The sequence below is a fragment of the Ischnura elegans genome, chromosome 3 (assembly GCF_921293095.1).
Source record: "Ischnura elegans chromosome 3, ioIscEleg1.1, whole genome shotgun sequence".
In the NCBI taxonomy this organism is placed as follows: domain Eukaryota; kingdom Metazoa; phylum Arthropoda; class Insecta; order Odonata; family Coenagrionidae; genus Ischnura; species Ischnura elegans.
Window position 1 is genome coordinate 123064317 of NC_060248.1, and position 20071 is coordinate 123084387.

At 40.8% G+C, this 20071-nt stretch overlaps 1 protein-coding gene across 1 annotated transcript in view; it reads left to right on the forward strand.

Moving 5' to 3' along the window:
* Nucleotides 1-19023: 19023 nt before the first annotated feature.
* The window catches only part of LOC124155268 (phenoloxidase 1-like), a 32116-nt gene continuing 31068 nt past the window's right edge, over nucleotides 19024-20071 (forward strand). The window contains exon 1 of the mRNA XM_046528987.1: nucleotides 19024-19094. Coding sequence (XP_046384943.1) covers nucleotides 19024-19094 — 71 coding nt within the window. The remainder of the gene's footprint in view (nucleotides 19095-20071) is intronic.

Here is a 20071-nt window from a genome sequence, read left to right on the forward strand (position 1 = left end):
TCCAATGCGGAAAATGGTCTTCCCTAAATAATTGCGGATTGAGATATCACATGTGCATTAGGGTGGGCCGAAAAAAGGTTTTTTTTCCTGATCAAAATTTTCCTATGCGTGAAAGTTGCGAAATGATATAAGGATCTCGCACACAACATTTTTTTCAAATCGGATAATATTAACCACTGCCGCCCGAGCTCTAAAGTTTAAAATTTTCCGAAAAATCAGGCTGATTTCAGAATCAAACGGCATTGACGACGAATTTTATGAAAATATGGGGTAATGGATAATATCGAAGATTGGATACATGTTTATGGTTTATGAAAATGAAATTTGAAGTTTATTGTAAAAATCTATGGTTCAAACAATGTCTATGAATTAACAACAAAATTGGAGTATAGACCACCCGCACATCACAACTCATTTTTGCCTACGTTTCTAAAATTCCATTTATTTAAATTGCAGGTAGAATAATATTTATTTCGATTGAATTTAATTTTTTAGCAAATAAGTCATCATATGGTAGTAAATAATCCCACAAAAAGTAATAATAAGGTACACTATTTTAAATTAACGTCAATCATAATGACGAATAACGAACCTGAGAAGCTATTTTCAACAAGAAATTCAGCCAAGGCTGAGAAGGAACAGAACCTGAACACAAAGCATTTCACTTAGTAGCTCTCTGCTAGTTTCGTGAAGAAACTACCCAGAACTCACCACGAGGAAGAGTCTACCTTCGACTTCCACCCGTGTCCCCCCACCTTTCAAAGAACACGATAGTGTAAGCAATCAATTACTCTGACAAAATTATATTGTGATTTTTTTTCGAATTTCGGCTGAAATTCTCTGTCTCCTATGCACGATAATGCCCAACCATGCCTGTGTTCTATACTGCACACGGATTTTGATGCCAACATTATCATTTGTACCGTCCTTTCAACTGCTTGTGTTTGGCAGGAAAAATGTACTTCTAATACAGATCTTTCCGTAACAAGGTCTTCCAAGTCTTTGTTTGTCATCCCTGCTACTACTGGTGGTTGATTTACCTCAATTGCTTTCCAGTCAACCGCGTAGATATAATTTTGAGCATCGAAGTTTAGCTTTGGAAAATTCGAATTTCCTCAATTCCTCCCGCAGAGTTTCTCTCGATTTCAATGTATTTATGATGGTCATTGCACGAATTTGTCTGCGTTCATCGGCTAACATTGTAAGCAGAATATTCTCTGGGTGAGCAAAATTACAAATCCCTGAATTATAGAGTAGAAGCGTAATTTGATGTCTCTATCCATATATTTCATAAGAAGAATCATGTTCATAATGTGCTTCGGGCCTTCCGTGCAATATTGTCTCAATTTTATTGAAAACCGCATTGGAGCGTAAACTTCGATAACAAATTTTGCCAGGGTCATCAGTTCTTTTGACGGTACTGAACAGAAGTTCATTGCTTTGAAGCAGGCAAACAAACTAATGCAAAGGTCTTCTTAGGGCCATCCTTTCTCCTGATTACTCCGGCATGGCTTCCGGTGTTAACCGCAGTTCCATCGCACACAATTGCTTATAGTCCATCGATAATGATCATTACCTCCGCTAGATAATTCATGATGGAATCTTATAGGCCAATAGCTTTGCTGACACATGGGATGACTTGCCCTAAATAGCGTGAATCGGGCTCTTTAACGAGAGTTGCATGCTCCTCCACTCTTGTTTTTCGCTTAGATTGACTATAAACGAAAGCAGGGTCTTTCCTCTCGTCGAAGTAAAGCGCTTGCAGTTTAACAGTTCCCACATTCCTCCGAAGAGACGTACGCAATCTTTCCCTTTCCCTTCTAACTTTATTCTTGTCAACAACAAGTACATCGACTCCTTGAGTAACCAACCCGATATCTATTAGGTGCGCAGATGCAAGCGCTGCAGAGGCACGGTTTGATATGTAGAATTATTCACAGACTGCGGCAAATCTGGCCAATTTCAAATTACTTACACTAACATTTTTTCCATGAAATCCTCTCCTTCACTTGCATCACATAACTCATCGTTCAATGTCATTTCATCACCTGAGTCTTCCAAACAGAAGTGTTCTGACAAAATAGTGTGGAGCATTCGGGTGTTCCTTTTTTCCTTCTAACCTGCGAAGCCTCCTCTTTCTATTTCTGCTCTCCTGCACATCGATGGCGCCTATAATCATTTTCCTGCCTCTTCTCTGTCCTTCGGGAATTCCCATTCTAAACTAGGTACTTTCGAAGGAATATCACCAACACAATCAGTCCCACTAAAGCAATTCACATGCCGCAACGTCAAAAAGCTGACGTGCGTGACAAAGAAAGTCTTGTTTCAGATCATTGAAAGCATTCTTGTTGACATATCGAAGAATATTACGATTGTTTCCATGATATTGAATGATTCGTCTAACGATTTGCCTATATCGAACAACTGGGATAGAGGATCTATGCCAAATGCCTTCAATGGCATAAGCCACTGTCTCCGCGATTCGCGGCACAGAAATAATGGTATTTTAACTTTCTTCTTCAATGTACCGAGAGTACAAAAACATTTTCATCATCTCTTCATAAGTGGGCAAATCATTACCACTTAACTTTTCGGGTGCAGCAAATATCACGCACTCCACTCCACACCTGGTACGCTTTTCCTCTATTTTCACCATTGCGTCAATCCTCCCGTATTCCTTAGGAAGGTTGGTTGGTGGGACACGGGTGGAAGTCGATGGTAGCCTCTTCCTCGTGGTGAGTTCTGGGTAGTTTCTTCACGAAACTAGCAGAGAGCTACTAAGTGAAATGCTTTGTGTTCAGGTTCTGTTCCTTCTCAGCCTTGGCTGAATTTCTTGTTGAAAATAGCTTCTCAGGTTCGTTATTCGTCATTATGATTGACGTTAATTTAAAATAGTTTACCTTATTATTACTTTTTGTGGGATTATTTACTACCATATGATGACTTATTTGCTAAAAAATTAAATTCAATCGAAATAAATATTATTCTACCTGCAATTTAAATAAATGGAATTTTAGAAACGTAGGCAAAAATGAGTTGTGATGTGCGGGTGGTCTATACTCCAATTTTGTTGTTAATTCATAGACATTGTTTGAACCATAGATTTTTACAATAAACTTCAAATTTCATTTTCATAAACCATAAACATGTATCCAATCTTCGATATCATCCATTACCCCATATTTTCATAAAATTCGTCGTCAATGCCGTTTGATTCTGAAATCAGCCTGATTTTTCGGAAAATTTTAAACTTTAGAGCTCGGGCGGCAGTGGTTAATATTATCCGATTTGAAAAAAATGTTGTGTGCGAGATCGTTATATCATTTCGCAACATTCCCGCAAAAGGAAAATTTGATCAGGAAAAAAAAACCATTTTTCGGCCCACCCTAATGTGCATGCGAGAATGCTTCGGTGCGGGGAATGAAAAATTTGCCTCTGGGCGAGAGACGTTTTCCCGAAGAATATTTTTCTTCATTTTTTGTGAAACTTGTTCATTCCCAGGGGCGCAGCTAGGAAATTCGTTCGGGGGGTTCCCCCTTGATTCCAAAATCAAGGGGGAACATTTTTTAAAAAACGGGGTACTAAGCATTGGGTTTTAAACTAATTTTAACACTTGACATACTCCAAAAAACTTCATTTGCTAAAGAAATATTTCGTACATTCACGATTTTTCAATATTTTGTTTTCTTTTACGAAGAAAAATTGTTGAGTTTTTATATTACGGAAGGAACTCCGGAACCTACGGACCCCCTGGCTACTCCACTATTAATTCCTATGCGCTGAATGAAATGAAATATTTAGTGGTTTTTTCAATGTTAAGTATTACAAAATACCCCATAAATTGAGAGGTATAAATTTCGTTCATCAGCATTGCTTCAATCGTTCATCATTTTAAAGACCAACGAACTGAGAATGAACTTACTAATAAGTTCGCTTCCCACCTTTTTTAATTCTAGCTATGTTTAGATAAAGAAATCTATTTAGCACATTTATTATCAATACAATTCAAATATCTGTAGTGCTCTGGGTGTGATTTAATGCATTCATTTTTTCAGCATTAGTTGTTATTGCCATTAATGATAATTTTTGCGTACACGGTTTATTTTAATAATTTTACATGTTTTTTTTTAACATAACAGTGACAAACACCTAATTTATTTCTTTTATCTTCATTTTGATCCACCTAAACTTATGGGAAACACTCCTTCTTCCTGTTTATTTTATGTCATTAACAGCTCGAAATAAGTTGTTTTAGACAGTGGTACCGTGATACCATATTAATTATTTGTAATAATTTGTACCTCTCGGTTGATGGGATATTTTGCAATACTTAACTTTGAAATAACCGCTAAATATTTCATTTCATTTAGCGCATGGGAATGAACAGTGGTGTAGCCAGGGGGTCCGGACACCCCCATCCCGAAATATAATAAATTTTTTATATAAAAACGTCTCGCGTCCAGACGCAACTTTTTCATTGCCCACACCGAAGCATTCTCGCATGCACATGTGCTATTTCAATCCCCATGTATTAAGGGAATTCAATTTTCCTCATTGGATAAGTTTTCACCGCAGACGAACATACGTCCGTTCATTACTGGAATATCTATGGAGGAAACTGTCACGCGTTCCACTAATGACTGGTTTAATTCGCTTTACTTGGAATTAGATTGTGAGGCAGATTAAGCTCGTCGGGCAATACCCAAGCTCTCTTCTGCTCGGGCCCGGGTCGTGAACGCATGGCTAGTGGGACATGGCGAAATTAGAAAAATTATACTGCTGGTATTTAGCTGGTAATGTTTCCTATGGGATCATTAATTACTATCATTGTTTTCTGTAATACTTCTGATTTTGAATACTCTACTTGGAATAGATTTTGAACGAAAAAACTCGTAAATTTTTTGGCAATTTTTTTCATGTGAGCTGATTTCTTGTTTGTGGAGTCTTTCCCTGATCCAGCTTGTGACCGACGGTTGGAGTTTTCCCTATGTCTGGGCTTACGTGAACAATCGACCAGATTTAACAACGTAACGCCACAGATTTATGACAATATACCTACCACCATAATGTAGTTACACCCTCAAACCTCATAAGCCTTACCATTATTCAGCTTAAAAATGTATAAATCACCAACAGTATTGTTATTACGAGATGTTTTTTTTTTAATTAATGAGAATTTCAGGATTTTTTTATTATTCATATATTCGTCTTCATTAACTTGTTAGCCTTCATTTTAATATCACGCACTTGTTCCTGCGCCTCTTTCAACCCTAGAAACCTTCTAAAAATCGATCATTGGAATAGACTTGATAGGCTCAACCTGCGATTTTTTAATGTAATCTAACCAGGTAAAACTACTGATCTTTAAGTTTCACTTTACTTTGGAAATAGGGCAAAGTCATACGGAGCTATGTCTGGCAAATATGGGGATTGGAGCCTCGTAACAGTAATGTTTTTGGCCAAAATTTCACGTGATCGACTTCGTCAACGCATCACCGATCATTACGAAAGTAGAAACACTTGTGTGATTTGTCAAGGAGAAGTTATATAGACCACATTAATTGTTGTAAGGGGCCCTCATGGCCCCTTCCTCTGTGGCCCTTATTCCAAGGATTTGGTTCGGTACTACGGAGTAAGTATTTGCTTCTTAAAAGTATTTTCACCATAAATAAAGGACTGGTATTTTTTATCGAAAGACTATATAAATATAGTGTCTATTAATTTGAGTCGATTATTATCTTTTTCTCGTTAGGCAATCACATATTTAGCTGAAAAATATGTTTTTCTCAGAAAGCAACAATACCAGATATATATAACTGTGCTATAACGTTGATTAACAATACAGCTTCCGTTATTGATGTTTATCATTTCTTATTTTTTCTACTTTATTTTGTTTCTTATGGGCTGAATGTTGCACTTCTGGGTGGATGGAAGAATTCTTTCAATCCCCGATTTAACAATAATTATTAATGCAAGTCCTTGAGACTACTGATTAGAAAAAGTGAGTGGATTCATTCTCCTGTCCTCTATTAAATAGTCAAGAGATTTCATTCTTATTTCCTCTGATGGATTAATGAAACATACCTCATCTTATACCATAAATACAGTAGTAGTTGTCATTTGGGTAAGGAAGTGGGAATGTAATCCCTTTTTCATTCAAATTTTGCCATATAAGGTCCATATTTAAAGGATCGTTTTTCTGAATTGACATTTACAAGACCAGGTGGGTTAGTCCCAGCGAGACGGGAAAAAGTCCTAATATCAAAATAAAATACGTATTGCCAAATATAAATAAATCACTCGCTGACCAAAAAGCCAAGAAGGATGTAATGCAGTGGAAATTCAGAAAAAACTTTAAATCAGCGCACTAATTCTTGAGTATCAAGTTCAATCCTAATGTGATGAAAAATATCGTTCAGCAGACGTTATATCGACACTGCCTTTCGTAAATACATAAATGCCATTGCTGGAGTAGTTATACTATAACTGAAAATTTCCGAACACATGTATATATACGTACGCATTTAAGGATCATTTCATTCATACCATTTGTGAACAAAGAATGAAAAGATGCGTCTATTTTACTGTACATCAAGCTATGTTATTTAAACACTTAATAAGGTTGGTTACAATATGAAATATAGTTTGAGTTACAATCTAATACAAAACATCAATTTTATTTATGTGCAATATCCATTTCTTTTTCGCAGCTTTAGATGTTTTCTTCTGTTTTTTGGATATTTTTAATACTCTGGTATACTATCATTAAATATTTTAGGTCCTATGTAAACAAAGGACCTCATAAATAACGTTAAGTTTGATTTAGGAGTCATCGCTTCTTTCTTAAATGATATTTATCATTACCGGTACTAGCGGGTATAATTGCTGCTCGTTGTATAAAACAATTTTTGTACTTTAAAAATGTACAATGAGCAGAATCTACAATCGTACAAATATGGGATAAGTATGTTAAATGATATATATTGTACAGATACTGGGTGGTCATTGTTAAAATCAGTCGACTCCGTGGGTTTCCGATGAAGCCTTAACCCTTCCGCGCCGGGTTCCTTCACGGGGAGTTGCTTTCGGCTGTACGAAGGCTTTGAGCATTTCTTTTTCGCCCTATACGGAGTTGTTTCTCGGCAAGGAATCGTCCAGGTAGTCGTTCCCTCCACTTAATGACCTTTTCTAGCGGGGTGCCGGACCCTTTCCTCGGCAACTGGGCAAATATAATCCTCGACCCTTTTCCCGAAGGCAGCCCATCACGGCGTACTTTTGCGGTCAGTTTATTGTCACTAGTTCGATTTAAATTTTTTTTATCGTTACTATTGCATAAAATTTCAGTTCATCAATGTATACCTTTCATTTTGCAATGCCTATAGAACTTTTAAACGAAGTTCTACAGTTATTTTTAGGGTTTTCAGCAAAAGGGCATTAGATCATAGACCAAAAAATACTTTAAAGGGAATGAAATCTTTCAATGTTCCTAGCATACATCTAGGTATTTACGATTTATGATATTAACATATTTTATATCCATGTTGCCCAAATCCACACTCCTCATTCGCGTCTGCTCTCTACGAGTTCTCTGAAAACAAGGGAATGAAACAATTCGAATTTTTTTAGAAGAATATTTTCCCGAAAAATTCTCATAAAACTACTTGAATCTTACAAATTTGTTGTTTGAAATGGCTAAATTATATTTATAAAGCAATTTCACTTAGATAAATATAAATTTATATTACGCACGAAATAAGAAAAAATACAAAACACTGTTTTTAGGGTCACTATCCTCGTCTTCATTATCACTTCTGGTGAGTATTTCCAGGATCAATTGATCCGTAATTGGCCGTAAATTCCCGTCCAGCAAATTTGCCTAGTGCTCCACTCGTCCAAGTAACTCTGAACACGTTGAGAACGTATGGAAAACTAACGAAAGCTCTAAGGAACCATCGAAAGGCACTTCAAGAAAAAAATCCTGGCTGTATAATTCCAAGAAAAAATGTAATTCCACCGAAACATCATTTGAAAGACAATCCTTGCAGGAGTAGGAGAGGGGATGCGTACAGAACATTTACGGTTAAATTTGAATACACATCAAGAAAATTTTGAAAAGAAAATGAGCTATTCCGAGAAGAGTGAGGCTATCATCATCCACATACAGATTTCAGTGGGAGGATACTTGCACCAATATACTCTTGGGTGTGCCAGTTGGAGGATAATAAGTTTTTCCATAAAAAAGTTAATGCGCTAATGTGTCCCGAAGTAAGCCTTTGAGGTGCACAGGGCAGACCACCTTCATGGATCCTGACCGGAGAACCAAGATATAAAAGTAATTACCTGGGTAGAGCAGTTCTCTTTCCATTCGTGGTATGGGCTGCATCGCCCAGCAGGGTTCCACAGAAACCATCCCTTGTATAGATTGCGAACAGAGAGTTAACGGCTATATTTGAATACACGTCAAGAAATTTTTGAAAAGAAAACGAGTTATTCCGAGAAGAGTGAGGTTATTTTCTTCCACAATTTTAAGTAGGAGGCTACTTGCACCAATCTACTCTTAGATGTGCCAGTTGGAGGGTAATAAGTTTTTCCAAGAAAACATTAATGCGCTAATGTGTCCCGAAGTAAGCCTCTGAGGTGTACAGTAGGGCGGATCGCAAAAATCGATTTTTTTCAAATCCATCTGGCCCAATGAAAAAAAGTTGTGGGACCGATCAAAAATAAGGCCTGAAAAATTTGAGACCTCTAGGTGAACCCCTGACCCTCGCTCAAATGCAATGTAGGGGGGGAAGGTCAAAATTCGAAAAATATAAAATTTTATGGTCATTTCCTATAGATTTTGCCGAGTTACTGGTCTTTTAGGACAAAAATTTCGTTCATTTTGACGTATCTGCCACCGTTTAGCCACAAAATGCCTAATTTGAGTCCGCGCCCGCGAAGAAAATATTACAACGCCCGCGCAGCGTCGCGGATACAAGAGCAGCAAGGCGATTCCGTCCCCTCCCCGCTCGCTTCTCCCCCTCCCATGCCTCGAATGCAGCAAAATTCATCTCGCGTGTGCTGCTAGGAGGGCGTTTATCTTTGATAATATAAATCGGAAGATGGTAGAAGGTAAAAAACGGTGCGTAGTGAGACGACTTGTCCCTTATTTGGCGCCTCGTCGGCGTTAAACAAATCGATGTTACCAACTTTTAGAGAAGTGATGAAATATTTTTAGATCTGCGAACGCAGGAAAGGAGCCTGCGGTCTATGAAGAGGCATTACAAGAGGCATATCTACGGATTTGTCGCCAAACGCATCCTTGCAGCAACGTAAATTGGGTCCCTAGATTACCCTCCCGATGTTTTTGTCGCAAATCCAAGTCAGCATAGTGCAATTAGCAAATAGACCACTATAAGGCCCAGCGCACACGGAGCGACTATTTTGTGACCACAGTTGCGAATCAGTTGCGTCTGCAACCAGTTTGCAACTGAAACAAAACTTCTGTCCGCACACGGGTGTAATGACAAAGGGCTGGTTGTAAATCAGTTTCGTCCATTGTGAAATCAGTGAAGTGCTTATTTAGTGCGGTCCGTGTTGTTTTTTAGCTCTTGGCTTGGCCGTCAGCGCTTACTATCACTGAGTCAGGCGAAGAAGACGCTGTGAACTATTATCAACACCAATGACGTTAGATAGTTTGTATTTGTTCATGACGTCATGCTTCCCTACTGCTCCAACGAGCTTCATGTTGACTTCTTGATCATTCATTTTGAGATCGACACTATACAGCCGTCAAAATACCACCAAAACACCACGTGGTCTCGTGCAACTGAAGTCTGCAACGCAACTGCAACCGCGGGCCCACGGTTGTATGTGACTGGTTTCAGACTGTTTTGAGATCGTCAAAAACCAGTCGCGTCGTGTGCGCCTCCCCACTCAATTACATTGTCGAGGTCACAAAACAGTTGCGCGCGCAACTGGTTTGCAACGGTAGTTGTAAAACAGTCACACCGTGTGCGCTGGGCCTAAGGGATGAAATACGGATTTAATGCTTTCCCGACGAATGATGTGGGTAAACTCTTTTCGGGATTCAACAAAATTTATCTCTTAGGATGAGCCCCGAGTCGGAGATTGAAATGTTGGCCATTATAGAAAAATTAACCCGGTGGGAATCCGGAGATGAGTTTGCCCACACTGCAAGGGATGTTAGAATTATGCTTATAGCAAAGGGATGATGCCTCCTTTTTCAATGTTGTGTCTACTTTTCACTCCGAAAGGAATCGATAATCGCAGATTTTATAACTTTTGCTAATCCTCCGACGGGGGAGGCAAACCTCCAAAAGTGGGACCCTGTTTCTTCAATTAACACCATACATTCCCCTCTAAACTTGTATTGATAAGTCCTCTTGCCATTTTTTTATCAGACAAGAGTATAGTCTTTCGTTCGAATAAAATGGAGCCCTTTGATGAAACCTCTCTTTTTTTATCCACAGTAGGCAGGGCTGGGCAAAATACAGGCCGAGGAGTATTTGAAATGCAAAATACCAAATACCTTGGACTTCTGTATTTGAAATACAAAATACACTTGTAAGGAAACTAAGACATCTTTTAAAACGTTCTAACACATAAATAAACATAAAAATTCTAACATACACATATATATTTGAGATTTTTCAATATAAAAATTATCAAATGTTGCTCTCTATGAATGAATCATTCCCCTTGAGGAATACAAGTTTTTCAAAAAGTTTGTCCGACAGAGCTCCCCTCACAGGGGAATGGATAAACCCAGCAAGTGAAAATAGTCTTTCCACTGGTGAAGATGAGCATAGGCTTGTATTAAATCTGATGAACATTTTCTTAATATTCGGATAATTTTGTAAACTCGACAGCGATTTGTCAGTAGGCAGCATCTTTTTCTGTGTACGTAAGTGATTCTGGTACACTAGCTTTGATGTATCTTACGAAGTTATGACTTTTGCGTCGGCTAAAGTTGCGGGAACGATCATTGCTGTTCCTTGGTTCTTGCATATACCTCTATCACAGTTGGCAGACGCATTTTCCCCGAAGAAGTTCCAATTTGAGTTTATAGTCCTTAATGTTTATTTTATGAGGAAAGTAGAGATACATCTCGGCTAATTTCATTTTCTTCGAATGAATTGATGAAGAAAATTTTTGATACTATTTTCCCGAACAAGAATTGACGATGTTGACTAATCGATCTCCGCTTATTCCATTTTTTTCCTCAGTTGTCGAGTTTCTTTAGGATTCAATCGAGCAGCCGTTATCTTTCTTTTCGTCAGCTTGTCTGTCAAACTACTTCTTCATTGGGGGAAACTTATGCTCCTCCTTGCACTTACACGCAAAAATATCGCATAATTAAAAATGTTCCTTTAAAATGTTCTTTGAGTTTTATACTTCAATAAAACCCTACTTTTGGCCTATTCTAATTTTCCGTAAGTTATAGTACTTCCTGTGGTACCGTTAAATCCATTTAGTCACATTCACAATGGAAGAGAAGCGCGTCACCATAGTTCGCACACCTTTATAGCCACTCGAGAGGCCTCTTCATAGACTGCAGGCTCCTTTCCTGCGTTCGCAGATCTAAAAATATTTCATCACTTCTCTAAAAGTTGGTAACATCGATTTGTTTAACGCCGACGAGGCGCCAAATAAGGGACAAGTCGTCTCACTACGCACCGTTTTTTACCTTCTACCATCTTCCGATTTATATTATCAAAGATAAACGCCCTCCTAGCAGCACACGCGAGATGAATTTTGCTGCATTCGAGGCATGGGAGGGGGAGAAGCGAGCGGGGAGGGGACGGAATCGCCTTGCTGCTCTTGTATCCGCGACGCTGCGCGGGCGTTGTAATATTTTCTTCGCGGGCGCGGACTCAAATTAGGCATTTTGTGGCTAAACGGTGGCAGATACGTCAAAATGAACGAAATTTTTGTCCTTAAAGACCAGTAACTCGGCAAAATCTATAGGAAATGACCATAAAATTTTATATTTTTCGAATTTTGACCTTCCCCCCCTACATTGCATTTGAGCGAGGGTCAGGGGTTCACCTAGAGGTCTCAAATTTTTCAGGCCTTTTTTTTGATCGGTCCCACAACTTTTTTTCATTGGGCCAGATGGATTTGAAAAAAATCGATTTTTGCGATCCGCCCTAGTGTACAGGGCAGACGTCTCCAAAATTTGTTCTAGGTGATGATAAACTCCGTTAATATGAACGCTAGAGTTCCGTTTAAAATTTGAAACCGATCAGCAAAACATCCAGAATGTAATTCTTGGCATTGATTTCAAAAAATGCAACATTTACGTTTTTAGTTATTCCACCTTATAAACAAATAAGTGACCATGAGCCCCTTCCTTGACTGGGTCACTAAGTGCCGGAATGGACCGAGATAATCCCCACGCGGACAATAGGAAAGGGTCGGACCTCTCGCGCCGAGGGACCCTAATGGCGGTTGGGACCCACTTGGCATGCTTGACCGCGAAACCGTGAAAACACGGCATTTGGCCTTTTGCTTCGAAAAATTCAAGCCGTGAAAACCCGGCCGTCATCCTTTAGCATCGGAAAATTTAGGCCGTGAATCACGTCCTGCGTAGGGAAAATGGGAACGACCGAACGAAGGGAAACCACCGATGGAACGATTCGTTTCCCTAATCCCTCCGTTTCGCCCGCCACCTTCAGCGCCTTTGTGCGCGCGCACCCGAGTTGTGAAAATATGTCCCCGCGGACATATATAAGCTCCTCTTTCCTCATGGGAATCGACTCCAGCCATTCGACTGCCAGCAGAAAAATCACCTGACGTCGACCTAAGAACTCAATCCTAAAAAAGTGACTGAGTCGCGGAGAAGAGGAATTAATAAGCAGAGAAAATGGCAAACACGGTCGATCACCAGCACCAGTTGCTCTACTTGCTGGGACGCCCGATGGAGCCCATCTTCGTGCCAAAAGGCGACCGCGGCGCTGTCTTCGATATCCCCTGCAAAGAATTTCTGGTGAGTGGCAAGCAGGGGTGGATAGAGTGCCGCGAGACTCGAGACTATCTCGTCTCGTCTCGTTTTCAAGACAAGACTCGCGGCTAGACTGTTGGGTAGAATTCGAGACGAGACCACTTTTTGAAGAGACGAGACGATACCACATCAACGAGACTCTCGAAAGTCTCGAAATGGAGATATATGTCCTCAATTGGTATTTAGTGTAGCATTATCCCTAAAATTACGTCCTTCTGTTAAGAGAAGTAATTTAGTCACGTTTTATTAAGTATTAAATTTCAAATATAAATCAATAATAACTTTTCGATAAATTAGATAACCGCAGGAAAGAATTTTTTCCGAAAGATCAATTTCTGAATGCATGAGCGTGACTTCTGTTGCCATGTTATGGAGTGTTAATGGCTGACTACTTTTCCTTGTTTCCTGCGATAATAACCTTGGAAGATTATGTGACAAAACTTCAACTATGTTCGAAAGTGGAAATTTTCAGTGCTTACTCCTACGACAAAAATATCTTGCATAATACTCGTATATGTGTAAAGTATCGCTCAGCGGCACTTGCAATCCTTCTTATAGCTTGGTAGCTAGGGGAAAATGATGGCCCATTTCAATTGCGCAGAGCACATTACCTCAGTAGAAAGACGGATGATAGTTGAAATAACAATGTACCTCTTCCTGTAAGTATGATATATCTACCGATGTTAGTGAGGTTATGTAGCACAATGTCGCTAAATTGTGTTGAGGATTTTAAAATTAAAAAGGATGGCTACAATTGACTTTCCTTTGACTTATTTTGCTAGCCAAAAGTCCTGTCCTCGCAAGTATCTCTTTCATTGTTTAGTCCGCAGTTCCCAGCCAATCCGGCTGTCTCCTGGGTGTTTCCCTTTTCTTGTTGTTTCTTGCAGCTAAAGACAATCACTTTTTAAATTTTTACATGAGTCATGGCATAGTTAATTGGGGGAGTTAGGGATTGGGAATGTGGGTAGGGTTTAGGGCAGATTTGGGATAAAAGTATTTTGGTTTAACAGGTATTTCGTAGTCCCAGAGATTTTCTAATAATGGATTTTTAGTAGCAGCGAAAGATTTTTCGAATTTAGACAAGTGCGATTTTAGATAAGTTAGAACTGGACATAGTTTGAGGTCTTTCCTGATGTTTTTGTTGCTCATAAACCATGGCGCATTTATTATTTTACGAATGATCTTGTTTTCGGCGACCTGAATTTTCTTGAGATGAGATGGTGCTGCATGAAGCCAAGCCGGTGCTGCATATGTGAGTATTGGTTTGATTGTAGAATGATAAAGCAGAAGTTTAGTTTTGATGGAAAGCGGCGAACTCTTCCTTAATAAGGGCTGGAGAGATGAGCTGATTCCTGAGGCCTTCTGTACAGCAGATTGGATATGAGTGGACCAGATTAGTTTATTATCTAGTAGAACTCCGAGGTATTTAATTGTTTGGCATTTTGGAATTGTTTTATTTCGGAAGTAGATGCGATGTCCTTCGCCTACTTTTCTTCTTTTGCTGAAGACTAGATGTGAGCATTTGGTTGCGTTGATGGATAACTTCCAAATGTCTGCCCATTCTTCATAGGAATCAATATGGTCTTGAAGCTGGTCCGCTGTCCGTTCCGGGTCGGAACCCTGGGCCAATATGGTGATGTCGTCAGCGTAGAGAAATAGTTTGGTTTCGGGGAAGGTAGGAGTATCGTTGACAAATAAGTTGAAAAGGGTGGGGGAGAGTATGGCTCCTTGTGGGACGCCAGAGGTGATGGAGTAGAAGGAAGAGGAAGCGGAATTAATTTGGACATAGAAGGTTCGATCGGAAACAAAGGACTGTAGGATTTTCAAGAGGTAGGTTGGAATTGGGAGTAAGGAAAGCTTATATATTAGGCCCAGAGTCCAGACCCGGTCGAATGCTGCTTCGAGGTCCAGGAAGACGGCATGAGTAATCAGTTTTCCATTGAATCCGGCAATGATTTATTCAGTGAGTCGGACAATTTGATGGGTTGTGGATGTCTTGGAGCGAAAACCGGTTTGTTCTGGCTTGATTAAGTCTTGTTCAATGAGGATATTCTTCAGACGGTAATGAAGTACTGATTCGAATAGCTTCCCGATGGTGTTTAAAAGACTAATCGGCCGGTAGGATGATGGATTAGAAGTCGGTTTATTGGGTTTTGGTAACATAATTATCTTCGCAAGCTTCCAAGATGTAGGGAAGTATGAAATTTGGACTAAAAAGTTGAATAATTTAGTCAGAAGGTCAATGATGGGGTTTGGCAGATTTTTTAGAAGCCTGTTTAGGATCCCGTCTGGGCCAGGAGCCGATTTCCGCTTGAGATTTTTTATGGTAGTTTTCACCTCAGCAGACGTGATAAGATGTGGCTCAGACAGCGGGCAGAACTGTAGACTCAGCCAGGCTTCTGTGCACTCACTTTCTTTTTCTGATTGTAAATCATTTGTAAATCGGAGTTCCAGCTGCTTCGCAAAAAGTTCTGCTTTTTCATTATCCGTGATGGCGTGGCGGTTTGAAGATTATAGTGCAGGAATCTGGCGTCTCAGTTTACGCAGGGCTTTGGAAACCGGCCAAATGGTGCCGTCTTCGCTGCGAAGTAATTCCACTTTTCGGTCCCAGCATTTCTGACGATGTTCCTTTAACATTCGTTGTACTTTGTTGCGTAGCGCGTTGAACAGTTGGCGATCTTCTCTTAGTCGAGTGCGCTGCCAGATTTTTCTTGCTGTGTTCCTCCGCGCGATGGTTTTCAGGATGTCCTCCGGAACAGCATCAGGAAGAGTTTCCGGTGGTGGTGAATAAGTGGCTTCTTTTTCTGCATGTTTAATCAGGGAGGTAATTTGATGAATTAAATTATCAGCGTCACTTCTGCATTCTAAAGGAATATCTTGCAAGTGGTGGAAATTGTCTCCGAGAAAGTGTGCAAATTTGCTGTAATTTACACGCTTCTTTGATGTCGTTGATTTATGAGCCGGTGAGCAGTTTATTGTGAAAAGGACAGGCAGATGGTCGGAGGAGGAAGTGTCTAGGGTAATTGGATGGCTGGTTTGGGGAAGGTTTAAGGTGAGAGAGATATCTAGGATATCAGAGGTTGCTTGCGGAGTGAAATGGGTTGGGGTACTGGGAGCGAGGACGTTGAGGTTTCTGGTTTTTTGAAGTTGCTGCAGCATTAATCCGGCTCTGTTCGACGAATTGCTGCCCCAATCGAAACATTTTGCATTGAAGTCCCCGCCGGCGATGGCTCGTCCGGTGAGAAGAGAGTTGATGTGTAAAATATCTTCCTTCTTTGGACATTTCGGAGGCCGGTAGACAGACCAAAGATTGATGTCTCCAATGCTGGTTCGGATCTTGGCTCCAACTGCTTCTACTGACGATTCATGACTGGTTGATATTTGTGTTGATGTTATGGAACTCTTGATCAACAGAAGAACGCCTCCTCCTCTGGGGTCTTCACGGTCGCGTCGATATTTCGTGAAACCTGGCACATAAAAGTTTTTGTCTGGCTTAAGAAACGTTTCCTGGATGAAAGCTGCGTCGATTGAGTGCGTAGAAAGTAAGTGTCGGAGTTCTTCCTGTTTTTGTGCTATTCCGCAAATGTTCCATTGCAGTATTCTGACTTGCGTCGCTCGGTGACTAGCCATCGCTTAGGAGAGTAACCGCCGCTTGAATCACTTCGTTTATTATGATTTCTGATTTAGGAGTGGTAGAGGGAGCAAGGAGTTTTTTTTAACCAAGTTGGAGAGGAAAGAGGTAAGTTTTTGTTTAACGGAAGGAGTGAGAAAGGACGAAATGATCGATTGCAGGTTGAAGTCGGAGGATGTTGGATTTTGCTGGGAAGTAGAGGGAACAGGGTTTTGTTGATTTGGAAAAGGAGGAAAGCTATCAAGCGGTGGCACGGTAGCTGTATTTGCAGGAGAAGTTCTGTTGCCGCGAAGTTTTTCTGCGAAGGTTTTGTATGAAGGACAGCCTTTGTAATTCGCTGGATGATTTCCGGCGCAGTTGGCACATTTTGGCGGTTCCGGCTTGAAGAGCGTGCAGTCTTTATGTGAGTGGAAGTCTCCGCAACGGACGCAACGTGTCTGCATTCCACAGCTTTTGTAGGTGTGACCGTGACGCTGGCAGCGCGTACATTGCGGCGGGCCGGTGGATGGTTTGAAGATTTCAATTGTTACATGTAAACCGCATAAATATGTAAGTTCCATAAATTTCGGCTTGTCTTCCGGTTTGGAGAGCTTAATTTGAAACAGAGGAAGCAATCTGGTGGGTAATGGCGGCAGTTCTGCATCAGGATTGTCACGGCGGAGACGTTCTCTGCGTTCTCTTTCAGCTTTTGTCGGCCGGGTTGTGCGTAGTTGCACGACGTCATCAGCGGTGAGTCCTTCTTGTTGAAGGGATTCATGGATTTCTTCGCAAGTTGTGTCATGCAATAAACCGCGAACAGTGAGAAATATTTTCTTATCCTCAGGCAACTGGTAGGAATAATATTCCCATTTCTTTGCATCAAAATGCTTGACTAGGGCGCGGTAATCGTCCACTGATTGAGGTTGAACCCTGATCTGGCTGCCCGTTGAGTGACTAATCGGAGGAGAATTGCATGCAGAGATGATCGCGCGGTGTTTGATTGACCATTGCGTGGAATCTTTTAGAAAGATAGGTGGAATTTTAGATCGCTTAGCCTGAAATTGCGATGAATTTCCACTTTGACGGTCCTGAAGAGGGTCGTTTTGACTTGTTGTACGTAAGGTAGGTGATCTGGGCCGAGAGGCGGCGGTAGAAGTTGATGCCGCGTGATTTTCTGAGTAACGGTCCAGAAGAGGGCCTAATTGATCAGCGTTGTCGTCGAGGGCGGCGAACTGGTTGACGGTAGTCACTGGTTCTGGCAGCGGTGGAGTTCCGACGCGGCAGCGCTTTTTTGGCCGAACGAATTGATCATCAGATGAACAGGGTGGTTGACTAATTGGCGGAAGGCCGAGAATGATGCGCACTTTTGCATCTAAGAGCTTGTCAGGATGGATCGAAATTTGCACTGAATCACTGTTACACTCTGGGACCACATGGGAGGGAGTGGGGTTAATGCCATGACTCACCGGGACAGGAACTGGGTTGTCCGGCTGTTGGCTCTCTCCTGGCGATGATGGCGCGGATTCTGGTGGCAACTTGGCTGTATCCTCTGGTGGAAGCTCGAATTCCCAGACGGAGTCCGGCGACTCCGGCGAATCGTTGTCCATGGCGCCTTGTGGCGCCGTTGACGGATTCAGCAACTCTGTCGTTGACGCTTTAAGATGCACTATTTAAAAAAATACTAGTACGTTGTCGCAGCTTGGCACACACTTAATGACCGAATGGTTCACCAAGGCAGGTTCCAATGCGGGGCTAGCCAAAAGTGCATTTAATCAAAAAGTCTAAACTGGATCATCTTACCGGTCTTTATTAATCAGCTCTCCTTTTAACTCCATTTATCTTATTTTCTCCATAAACACTATTTAGGGGAGAGAAATCTTTTTTCAGCAGCAGCAGTCCATTCTAAAAGTGGTCAGAAACCTCTAGAAAAAATCTATTTGCAAATTTGTGCGAAATTTCTGAGAGGAAAAATCATTCGCCCTGACCGGGATTTGAAGCCAGATCCCTCGATTTGCGGTCGTAATGCGTACCCAGTAGACTTCCTGAACTTCTGTATCTAATATATTTATCTCCGACAGATATTGCATTTTAAATAAAACTAATTACTCTGCTTTTTGAAGGAATTTTTTTTTCTTTCCAATGAAATATTTATAGCGATTTTATGCCTTCAGGTTCTTTTTAATGTTTCGATGATATTTTGTTTTAAGCCGGTGAGTTGACGAATTTGGTCTTAAAAATCAACTTCTTTCTTCAACTGTACTATCTTGAAAACTGCCGCCCATTCTGCCTTCAAGGGGCGATCTGGCTTGGTCGGCTGGTCGGCGATCGCCGAGGGCCCCGAGGTCAAGGGGCCCCCAGAGTCCTCTGGGTCGTCAATAATTTCATTGCGCATAAGCCTCATAACGCTATGAGGGAGTTGTGTAGAGAACTGCCATCGAGAGGACTCTGGGGGCCCCGAGCTTCGGGGGCCCGCACAAAGTTTGCGTATATCGTGAATCGGCCGGCATGCGTTGGGGCGCTGATCGCGTCTCTTCTCCCTCTCCTGTCCCACGCTTTGGCCAAATACGACGACGAGTGCGTGTGAATCTCCCTCTTAAGAAGAGACGATAAGACCACGGTGGCAACCTCAAGTGCGACCGTGCATATGTCAATATATTTTGAGGACTACTACGGATCATGTGACATTACATTTTTTCTCTTGCCCGATCTTCCCAAAGCCTCCAGTTCCGTAGAGAAACCCGATATCCCCGCAGGTGTTTCTGGGCAATCGATACCAAAATTTATTCATCGAGAAAAAATATCAGTTTACAATGTCAGGGTATAGTTACGCATCTCACTTGTATGATTTATTTACTAAGGGTACCGTGGGAATCAGAGCCAAGGCTGCTATTCTGGATGGAATAGCATCATGCTATTCGCCGATATTACACCCGAAGTTGCAATAATATAGCGTTTTGTAACTCAGATGCAATACGGTATTCAGAACGGTTGCAATTCGTGTTTTTATTACACCGGAAGACGCAATTCTCAAAATAGCTATAGCGCCGTTGCACTTCACTATTCTGAACGGCGATTCGCACCCGGTAGGGTTGCAATAATATTACACCGTCTCCCAAGCCGAGCTATCCGATATTGCAACCTAGAAAACGTGCGCATTGCGATGTTGCATTGTTTTTCTGAGGTTAAAGTAACCTAATCAAGTATTAAAAAATGGAATAATAGACAAAAATAAAATGATATCTACTTTATTTTAGTTAAATAATCGTAGCATAAGTGATGAATATTTAACTAGTTAAGCGAATTGGGTAGGAATTAACTTTCGAGCTTAATATGTGGAACACATGCTTGCTTCATCGATAGTACGAAAACAATAACAATTAATGCAAAGAATTACAACGAATAGCCCAAGTTTTCCGTAGTGCATTCATATTTACAATGCATAATTTTGTTTCAAC